The 11,377-nt window shown below is 37.9% G+C and overlaps 1 protein-coding gene across 4 annotated transcripts in view; it reads right to left on the bottom strand.

The window, feature by feature from the left end:
* Positions 1 to 1,727: 1,727 nt before the first annotated feature.
* Positions 1,728 to 11,377, bottom strand: part of EVC (EvC ciliary complex subunit 1) — a 54,263-nt gene continuing 44,613 nt past the window's right edge. The window contains exons 16-21 of one of the 4 annotated variants that reach the window (XM_035323579.1): positions 10,468 to 10,612; positions 7,249 to 7,357; positions 5,191 to 5,317; positions 4,607 to 4,700; positions 3,270 to 3,375; positions 1,728 to 2,257 (exon numbers count right to left, since the gene is read on the bottom strand). In XM_035323579.1, the coding sequence (XP_035179470.1) occupies positions 2,176 to 2,257; positions 3,270 to 3,375; positions 4,607 to 4,700; positions 5,191 to 5,317; positions 7,249 to 7,357; positions 10,468 to 10,612 (663 nt within the window). In that variant the 3' untranslated portion in view covers positions 1,728 to 2,175. Of the gene's footprint in view, positions 2,258 to 3,269; positions 3,376 to 4,605; positions 4,701 to 4,971; positions 5,092 to 5,190; positions 5,318 to 7,248; positions 7,358 to 10,467; positions 10,613 to 11,377 lie in introns of those variants that run through there. The other 3 variants (XM_035323580.1, XR_004750092.1, XR_004750093.1) reach the window with 3 other exon arrangements.

The raw sequence follows: 11,377 nt of genomic DNA, 5'->3' as shown, positions 1-11,377 counted from the left end.
GAATTTCTGTGCTAAAACTTAGGACTGTTGCAATGTGCCTGTCTGCTGGTTATAAAGTATTTAACAACAACAGGAAAAATCACTGTCTCCGTATTATTCTGTGTTGTCCTGGAAATAGTCATATGGACTTAAACTGAACTGAGGGGTTAGGAATAAAATACCATCCCTCTGTAATGACTGTATCAGGAGATGGGAGGGAGATCTTTGGCATCAGGATATAGACACTGACTGGCACAGTGGTGAAGGTTGAAAAATGTAATACACAGAGCAACTGTTGTGAGATTAACTTGGCATTTACTACACTTGTTTCTGAGGCTAATGAAGTTCTCACAAGTGTCCTTGTTCAATACCTGCATCGCTGACAGGGAATTACAAGTGCCACACCGCTCATGAAATCCGTACAGGACTTTAATTTAAGCAGGACAGTGAATCTGGGAGTAATGCAGAAAGACTGTGAAGTCAGTAGCAGGGACAAGAGTAGCAGTTGATTTTTGTCATGAAGCGAATGTTTCTGAGAGAAGACTGGAGAAATGGCTGTTTGTAGAGATTTGAGCCCAGAGAGATGAGAGGGCAGGGAGGTGCCTGCAAGGCAGACCCAGTGACATGGGGAAGGTGGCAGAAGGGGTCCCACCTCGAGGGGCTGTGGGAAGAGCTGGTACCTGCTGCCTGAGCCCAGCAACCCTTCCCTGCTCCTCTGGTGACCTTCAACAGAAAGGGAAAGAAAGCCTGCTAGATGTCCGAGAGAGGGCACTGCTGCCCTGCTTTTGGGACAAGCTGAACCTCTCGAAGACAGAAAAAAAAAAGCCATACAAGCCCTGCCTAGTTAAATGAATCACACAGTGGTGCATCCAGGTGGCCTGCTGCATCCTGACTGTGGCTCTACCACACTGCATGGTTTATAACAGCATCTTTAGACATAATCAACTCTGCTATGAAAAGCTGCCTTCTCGCTATTTGTATAGAGTCCACTGCAGAATTAAGATGTTCAAATAGAGGGAAATAGGCTGCATCCTTTTGAAAAAAAGCACATCAAACAGGCAATAAAATGTCTCCTTCAGTAAGGCAGAGAGACCATGGAGAGCAATTGCTGAAACAGCAGAATCTAATGCTCAAAGTGGTACAATCTAGAAAAAAAAAAAAAAAAAGTGGTTTAGACAATGACTGAAGTTAAAATTAACCATTTGACAACTGTGTGTAACATGCCTAGTACAGTCATTTGTGTGGTGGCTGAAGTAAACTGCATAACTGATGCAGGATTTTACATCAAGTACCAAAGGACAGCCTTTTAGTTAGCAAAATATATGTTCATTTTAAAAAGACAGAAAATTTTAATTTCTTGAAAGCTGTAAGATTGCTTAAGTGGGGCAATTTATTACACAATACAGGTGCTCTGTAGAGCCAGTGAGAATTAGCTGCTTTGCATAACAAGAATTCCTATAAGAAACATAAAGAGCACAACAAAGTATGCTGAAAACAAAAGAGTTTATTTATCAAAGAATAGAAAGTGAAATACAAAAAATTAAAAAGCCAGTTTTGTCTCACTCTTTCCAAAAAAAATAATAATTTGAAATCTGAGGCAAACACAGGGAAATAGATTTGCAAAAATCTTTGTACAAATTTAAAAAACCATACCTAATCTTGGAAGCATTAAAATATATCAAAGGAGAAACCAAACTTCATCTTTTGATGTACCAATAAAATCTGAAGTCTCTTTAAGTATTATTTAAATTTCTTTCTATTTTTTTAGTCCAAAGCAGCAGTCACAAAATACTAAGACCAGATCCACAACATTTAAGGCTCAAAAGCAAATGGTACATCAGTATTACAATGAAACCTTCCTGAGATGTACTAACCTCATTCAGTCTAGAGTGTACTTTCCTCAGGTATATACCTAGTCTGAAACTATCTTCCTCTCATGCTCCCCACACAATCTGGAAGACCTTAAAGCCTTCTTTGTTCCCCCTTGCCAAAATCAAGTGAGAATGTTTCATTAACAGCGAAGCAGACAAACATGGGGTTGAGTCTCGGTCTGTAGCTAAAGGAGATTTCTCGGTTATTATTGATGTTCTTCATTGTTCCTCAGTAAACCAGCTCAGTAAGTATTTATAGCTGCTGAGATCTCCCAGAAGAATGCTTTGGTACTCTGTGTTCAGACAGCTCATAGAAATACTTTTACTACCTGTTCTCTTTTTCTTTTAGCATCTTTGAGTTTTTCCTTGGTTCAGCCTCCTCTTTATGTGGCCTCTGTAACTTCTCTCTGAAAGAAATAAACAATAAAACAAAATTGTAGACTAAGTTTTTCAAAGGCTACAATTCTGTCTTAAACTAAATTCATTTTGATATAAGAAGAAAGGCACTTGCTATATGACTATAACTTCTGCACTTGCTGGTTTCAGCTGCCTCTGTTTAGGCTGTCAGAACAAAGTTGCATAAAGATAAATGTTCCTTTGTTGCGTCCCTGTTCTCTACACACGTATCCCTTGCTGGCTGTGGGAAAGGAGTGTGTGAAAAGGGTTGATGCCATCAGGGAAAGGAGCCATCTCCTAAAGTCAGTCCCAGGCTGAGGTCACTCAGGGGATAAATACTTTTCCCCAAAGGCCTGTGGCTCCTGAGAACCAACTGTTTGCTTTGCCTGTCAACAGGATTTTCTCTGCTCAATATATCAAGCCCCAGTGACCAGCTGGCTGGTTTGATCTGCCTGTAGTAATCAGCTGGCATCTTTCAGGTTTGTAGCCATTTCTTCTCCTCTAGTTAGCACCCCAGCATAAGCCAACTGAAACATCTATCAAGAAAATCATTGTTAGAACTGCTACCCTCATCAGCCAAAGACTGGCACTTTCCTTTGTTCATGAAATAAAGGTGGTAGTTGAAAGCCTAAATACCACAGGCCATATTTTGGTTGCTACAAGTCAGCCTAGTTCCACTGGATTCAATTGTCTGTGCTGATTTATGCTGTCTGTGAGTCAGGTTTTTAAAAATCTAATTAAAGGAAATTTGGAAACAGTATTTCTCATTTCTCTACTTCAGAAGTTATTTATAAAATACATAACAACACAGACAAGCAAACTCAGATGATTTTCCAACATTTAAAAAAGAATATGGGAAAAAAAGGTCAAGTACATGTGAGAAATAAGTGTTAAGGAAGAAGATCAACTAGAGTAGGTGTTACATTTTAGTTTTGATTGGCATACCTGCTTGTGAAGTAGATGTTTTACTACTTTGTGTAAACAGTTTTTTTCACAAGCCCTTTTTTATAGCCTCTACTGTACCTGCATAAACTGGACTTCAGTCCAGAAGGCTCTTGAATATTTTCACAATAATTATCTTTGTCTTCTGATTCTGGAGAGTGAATGCTCCTTCTTTTTGTTTTTTCCCCTGAATTACCAAAGATATGTGAATTAACAAATAAATAAATAAATCACAGATATTAGAGCTTGTTTGGTTTTCATTAATTTAAAGCAAAACAAAACAAAACACTAATTTCTAGCATAGTAGCACTTTATACATATGAATTATTATGACAAGGAAATCACTCAACTTTACATTAGTCTAGAATATTGTTTTTTGGCTCTAAGTTCTCACATAGTAGACTTCAACTTTCAAATTTGCTGCACACCAATATAAATTTCTGCAAGGTGCAACCACTGAAAGCACTATCATATATTTTCTTAGCAAGTAATTGAAAATGGCTCCTTACCATTAGCAATTAGAGCTAGAGTCACTACATAACTTTATGTGATTTGAATCAGTACATTGGGATGTTAAAAAGTCAGTGCTTTTAATGCCCCAAGCCAAGCTTCCACGTGTGTCACTGGGGTCACTGCATACCAGGACAATCAGCTCTGCATGCTTGGGAAACAACTGACTGGGGAAAGAGATTCAAAATTGTCCATGTTAGTGAGTTGCTTTTCCCTTTCAAGCACCTATCTCACCTTTCAGCATCTTTCAGGGGTTATGAAAAATATCTCCTTTTGATAATGACAGGATGATTTCATGGCTCAAAGGATGAGAGTATGTACACCTCATTCCAAATGTGCATCAGGGAACACAATTGCTATTCTGACAATTTGTCCCTAAGTATCTCTTGAATAATAAATTAGTCCAATCTATTAAATATGCAACAAATTCATATAAATATTTCAATCTGCCTGATTCAGTAAGATTTTGCTTTTGAGTATCTGTGTGAGATGGCTGATTCTTCCATTCTACCAAGAGAATGAAAGCTGGGTGATTCAGCCCTGCTGGCCTCCCAGAAACCTAGTGATCAAGGTGAACAGAGTCCCTTTTAAAGAATATGATAAAGACGTGAAAAATAATTTGAGAATGAGCAAGGCAAAGCCTTACCTCAATGGACAAAATGTGATCTATTGGCTACAGGACAGGTTTGGAGTCAGCAATGGAGACACTTATCTGTGGTTCAGCTACAGGCAAGCCAGATGACCTTGGAAGGTCACTTTTCCCTCATTTTACCAATTCCCTCATCTATTAGGTACATGGCACTGATGAAAAAAAATATCTCTCCTAAAACTCTATCTTGTCATATTGCACAGTATGAACCAATTAAATGGAATGATGTGTTTTTAAGGCAATCCAGGATCATACCAACCTGCTGGCTTGCTCCTTTTGGAAGGGTGCTTCTTCACAGTGACTGGAATTCGGGTTAGTGCAGCCAACTCAGTAACAAAGTCCTGCTCTGCATTCTGCATGCAAGGATAAAGCAGCAGTCAGTTAACACAAAACGTTTTGATTCTGGTTACTCTACACATGGCACGACAAAAAAAAAGTGTATGTCATTGCAGAAGCACATGAAACAATGTGAACACACTGGGGATGTGTTTCCTGCTGGAAAGGGATTCAGAGAGGACAACTAAATACAGCTTCCCATTAACAGCACTCAACACAAACATGCTGAGAGCATGTGCGTGATGAAGAGTAGGAGATGTGCTGTGCAACCTGGCTGGTTGTGACTACCTGGCATTTGGGCCTGATCTTCCTTGTCACGGCTGTGAACTCAAGCACACTGATATACTAAGGAGGTTGAACAGTCTCCATCTGATTAGACAGAGATGTTCAAGTAACCAAAATGTGAGCCTGTACTCACAACAGACATGATGCAGAACTGTCAATAATTAAGATAAATGCTTTGTCATTGACTGGTTCAGATCTGTGAATCATTTTATCCTGATTTACCCTCAGCTGATTCTCCAGCTCTGTTTCTAGGTGATGCAATCCCAGCAGCTTCTGTTTCAGAGACTCCAGACGAATCTTCTGGTGAAGTTCAAACTGGCTCAGAACCTTCTTTTGCTGCAGCATCATCCTGGTAAAGGAAAATTTTAAAGTACCTTTGTTGTTCAGTTCAAGGGAGGAATACAATGTTGGTGAAGTACATTTAGAAGATTTTGTAGAGAGAAAGGCTCATTAGCAGTATCAGCCCATCCAGTCTCTGCTGGGACAAATCATTTTTCTGTAGATTTTTAATTATCTTTACTTATTTTAATAACCTGTCTGTCACCACAGAATACAGGCTCCTTTCTAAGGCTGGAGCACTTTGGGTCATCCACGCCTGGAATTTGGGAGCTTGAGTTCAGCTCTAATTTTGAAGTTTGCTTTCAAAACCACTGTATGTTTTCTGCAGTGAATCAAGTCAGTTTTCCTATCTGCTTGCCTAAGAGACAATCTGTTAGTAGATCAGGTGTGAGGATAGTGGATTAAGAATTAGGCATCTCATTCAGGGCTCTTCAGTACCAAGCTGACACTGAGCCAGAAACATGATAATCTGAAACCTGGTGTTACGAGCACTGACAACTATATTCACTGCTTGTTTTATTTTGCTGGTTAAAGATTAATATTAATACAGTAGCAACTGAATGGGTGCAACTTTGCTGAATCTGTAATTCTTCTGTTCTCTTGCCTGATCTACCTTGAAGCAAAACTGTCAATCACCCATCGCATTCCTCAGGGAAGGAGATAACACAAAATGTTTCTGACATTTACACATACTGCAGTTGCTGTTGTAATGGTCAATGCTCACTGAAGGTTAGCTTTCAAAATTTGTTCTTTGAACTCACACTCATAACCTTCCATCAAGGGCAAAAGCAAATAAAAATTTCTGCTGAGTTTAATAGGAGTTAGATAATTAATAGAAATTTTGTCATTGAGTTAATTCACGACTAGGATTTGACCCTAAAAGAAATCAGAATGGCAACAGGAAACTGAGTTTGATTACTGACTAATAGTTTGACCAGCTTACATAAAAAATTGTTACATTTTTACTGCTTGCATGAAGCCCAATTTAATTGCATTTTATTTTAAGATACTAGAATAGGTTATGGGAGAAAAAATTGAGACAACAGCTAAAAGTGAATTTGTATGTCAGAATAAACGACGAACTTGATAATGAGTACTTAACAGATCTTTTCTGAAGCCCTTTGTTACATGAATCCATTTCTATACTAATTCAAAGAAGGATGAAAAACAGAAAGTGGGCAATAATTTCTTTCAACTTAGAAGTAGCAGGATGTCTAAAAGAGAACAAGCCTCTTTACAATGACAAAATTGCACAGTCTATGTTATTTTTGGATAATAAACCAAGAGTAAAGAAAATAAAAGGATTACAAAAATACATTATGTGCATGTCATTTTGAAAGTCCTTCAAACTTATATAATACAGCTTTTTATGACAACTTATTCCTTTGGATTGTCAGTGTTTTCGTCGAGAGTCTAAATTTCAAAAAATAAATAATGTATTAAACATGATTTCTATTTAACATTTTTAGTACTCAAGCCTAAATTTTATGCAAGTAATCTCGACTGTCCAAAGGCATTCAATGAAATTTTGCCATTTTGATATTATGTTTCAAAAATGCTATCTTCATTATGGTATATTTACTCAACAGCAAATTAATATATATTCTTGATTTTTAAAGCAGAAACAATGGAATGTAATGAATTGGACACCATCAGCTCCCATCCTACATTTATATTATCTTTTTTAAAAAAATTTGGCATGCATTTTGGCACTGCATTTCATTCTCTCTTTTCAAACTGTCTCTATATAGTTCTTCAGTCTGTAATTAATGAGCATCAAGAAGTAATTTTCTGAGATCAAAGGGCAGACAAAATTTGGCAACAGATATTTCTTTTCCATCAGGGACAAAATATAAAATGCAAACCCAGAACATTTATTCAGCTAGTCTGCAAAAAGTCAAAACATTTAACTGAGTCAGTAGTGCTTCTGCCTGCTCTTACCTTTGGTGGACTGTGGATGATATGTTCAGGATGCCTTTGGTCTGTTCTTCTTTCCATGTCTGTTCATTCTCTTCTTTCTTTCGAAGTCTGTTCCTTTCACTTCTTTCTGCTGAAATAATGGTTTTGTAAAACCTTCTGCTCAAAACTACAAACCCTACTTTTAGTTCTGGCAACCTGACAATTTACGCCTTTCATCAGTACACATGAATCCCTGTTCTAGGCAGTCCTTCCAAAGTCACTGCTCCTTAGAGATCCCAAGTTCTTACATACACATGCTCTGCCACTGTGATTTGCTGAAACATCAGACAACACGTTGTGCATTGCTCAGCTGTGATGGTAATGTCAGGGAATTCTTATTATCTTTATCTGCTTCTCTCACTAAGTGATTGATTAACACAGAATTCAAAGGAGACATTTTATGAAAACACCTCAATGCCTTAAGCAAAAACTGAAATACCTAAATGAAAATTGCCAAACAAAAACACCCTCTGCTCTGAGGCCACTTAGTCCTGGGAATGCCTAACTTCACTACGCTTCAGCTTGTTTGAAGGTAAAGTAATTTTGGTAGTTCTGCGAGTAACTTGGTGTTTATCTGCTGAGCAGGGTCCTGAGTCTTGTCTTCAAAGTACTGCCTGGTAGCAATCAGCCAGACAGGACCCATTTCCTCACACCCACTGTTGTGGACCACTGCTTTTTTCTAAAATACAGAAGGAGGGAGATGGATGGGTATGTAACAATTTAAGGTATATAACATTCATCTGGGGAGTATCCAACTTTTTCTGAATGCTGGGAGAGGGTGGCAGGCACCTCTGAGGTTGACAGGGTATTTGGTGAGGGAATCGCTCTCTCATGGTGGTAAACGTGCTTGAAGATCACATAACAGATCAGGCCCTTCCAAAAATTAAGAAACGTGTGTCCTGCCTCCTGGATGGCAGGGCATAGAGGGTCTGGCTGTGCCCTGGGGCAGCACTTCAGGCTGTTAAGAATCACAGGGAGAAATTTAAGTGCTTCTGGGGGCCATACAACAGCTGAAATGAGAAAGACATGCAGTCTGAATCACAGATTTGGACTCAGGTTAAAAAAGGACTTATGTGAACTAAATATCAGAGACACTCATTAGACCCACTGCTCATTCCTAATACAAAAGATACCAACAAAACAGAAGGAGTTGAAGGAGCTGTTACAGAAAAACTGAGCCAGTTTAGAGTATGCACATATATGTTTGCAGTATTTTTTTCATTGTACCAGTTCATTTGACCTTTCAGTTTCAGCTTGGTTTCTCTCTGGCCACCCAAATCTAACACACGCCTGCTTTTATTGCCAACATAAATTCTCTCATCTTCCCTCATGCCTGTAGGCTTACACTGCAGCAAGAAAGGATTTTATTTTTCCTCAGTTGAAAAGAAAATGTGCTCTTTTAGCAGCTGCTTACACACTTAATTTTCTTTCTCATAGTTCATGGAACATCAATGCACTGAAACAATATATCCAGACAAACAGTAGGAGATAGAAATTATCTAAAAGAGCAATTACGAGGCTGATTGTGGCTCTAGTGACTGGTATTCCAGGTCTCACAGGCTATTTGGGAAACCAGTAGACAGCAATACCAAAATGCCAATGAAGCAAAACATGCAAGTATGTAATGATACTGGATCAGCTCAGTTCACATCAGAGGAATGTTCTGGAACAAGCTTCTGTTGTAATTCCTGCTTAAAGCAACCCAAATCTAAGGGATTTCAGACTCTGTTTGTAGTCGGCTGAATCAGGGCCAAAGAAGTCTTTAGTGAGACTTTGTGAGAACTTGAGTTAACTGGATGCCTTGTTGGCTGCCAATGTCTACAACACAAATCATCAAAAATCCCTGCACAGATTTTGCCTAACCCTTTTACTTCAGCTTCCAATAGTAAAAGCTTCAAGATCCACAACAGGACATTGCAAAACACATTGGTTCTCCTGTAACCAGTAAGCATAGCTATCTACTGGGGCTCACGAATCTTTCCATCTCAAGTATGCCTTATCTCTGGACCCAAGCCTTGAGTGGATAGGCCTGTTTCTCTTCAAAAATTCCCTTTTGTGGTTAAAGAATCAGATTTATTTTAAATTGCTAACTTTCATTTTGAAAACAGCTTTTATTTATCCACTCCATGTGTCTCAAATACTTAGCCTTAGATGCTATTGCCATTCTCCTAACTCGCTATCTTCGTTTAAAGCCAACAGCCTCTATCCAGGGGAGGGGAGAGTGTTTACAGAAGAAATCAATAATCACAGCTTGCTTTTTTCCTGTCCTAAAGGAACTGAACAATTAGAAATAATTCAAAGGAAAAGTGCCTGTGGTGTGGTGGTTTCTGTAGGATCCAGGAGTTCATAAACCTCATCAGCATTTTCACAACCTGTGAGAGGGTCATGGTTGACAGTTAAGAAATAATTTCATAATTTCATAAATTCATGCTTCATTCCAGGAGAGGAATGACTTTTTGCTGATCCTCCGATGAATCTCCTCTATTTCAGAGAGAACAACATTTCATAGAGTGAAAAAAGAGATAAATATAAGAATCTCCTTCTTAAACTTGGGGCAGTCACCTCAGAGGAAGCAGACTGTCTGCCAATGGTGCTTATGTTTTCTAACATGGGAGCGAGGACTGCAGACACAGATATCCTCCCTTATAGGAGAAAGATCCAACTTGTAGACTCCAGTCATATACTCTCTCACTCTCCCTATCAGTATTTAATCCATTAATTCATTTTAGTTTCATACATAAATATAGTAAGTTGAACTGTGGTCATAGTACAGGTTGGATGTACAACCTAAGACTTGTACAACTGTCAGCATTCTAAATCCTTCTGCCTTGCGTTAAGCTTTAGAGAACCAGAAAATCAATTACTGGTGGTTGTGACGGTGGTAGTATCTCCAATCTTAGCTTGGTGAATCTGAATTCATGGTTAAACTATAATCTCTGACACTAAGTTATTATCCTATGTGTGGTTATACGAAACTCTGAGTAACAACATCCTGCATCTATGACTGCAATCCAAGAAATTATTGATAATAATAGCTCTACTACTTTTCCTTCAAAGATGGAAATGGACCTACACATTCATTTTACTTTGTTGCTTGATTTAAATAATTTATTTCTGTTATCTTTACGAGATCTTTACAGCAATAAGAAAATGAATTTATCTATTAAAAAGCAAGTATTATCTTACAGTTAATATACATACCTTGTAAGGATTTCAATTGCTGATTTTTTTTCCCTTCATAGCCTTCTGTGATTTTTCCTACCTGCTGGTAGTAGTTTTGCACCAGTCTACTGATATTATTGCTGGTCCCATATACGCTTTCTACAGCAGCTTCCACCAGCCTCTCCTGCATTAGACAGTACAAGTAATAATTCATTTTCTAAGTCAAAAACTAGGTGCTTTGATCTGCCTAAAACTGAACACCAAATTTAATTGTAATGTGCATAAAAGATTGTGAATTTTGTGCTTTAAAAAAGTTACATACTGATATGCTGGAAAACTGGTATTTCTATTAATCCACGGAACATTTCAACATGAAAAATTACAGTAAAATCTTTCTAATGTGCCTCAACTACATCTAGGAAGGGACCATTCCTCTATCTATTCGATCTCCATAGCGCATTTTGCCTGTCAGCCCAACTGCCAGCAAAGTAAATTAACCTATGTGTAATTCTAGTGCAATTTTCCTTTATACAGAAAATCGAAATATTTACAACAATTCTATTTATTAATCTATGAATTGAGTTTAATTTTTATGTATTTATCTACAAGACAATTTACTCTATTTGATATATCTAATAAGCTATTAATATATGAATACTATTAATTAACTTCAAAATCTTTATCAATAGATAATCTCAATTTCTTCCTCATGTTTCTGATTTTCTTTCATCAAGAACTCTCAGTTCTTTTTATGTTCGGGGGTTTGGTTTAGTAAAACCTCTTTTCACTGCTCCAGTGAGTCCCTCAAAAATACAGCAGGTTGGCATTGGTGTTAAGTTTGTAAATAGACAGCAAGTTATCTTCAGTTTTAAAACAGGTTGTAATGTTTTCCTGTTGATACTTCTAGACATAGGGTAACGCATATACATAAGGTTGCCCTCCAATTTAT

The sequence above is a fragment of the Oxyura jamaicensis genome, chromosome 4 (genome assembly GCF_011077185.1).
Source record: "Oxyura jamaicensis isolate SHBP4307 breed ruddy duck chromosome 4, BPBGC_Ojam_1.0, whole genome shotgun sequence".
Taxonomy (NCBI): domain Eukaryota; kingdom Metazoa; phylum Chordata; class Aves; order Anseriformes; family Anatidae; genus Oxyura; species Oxyura jamaicensis.
The sequence above is the reverse complement of the archived record's forward strand: the minus strand, read 5'-3'. Positions and strand labels throughout refer to the sequence as shown.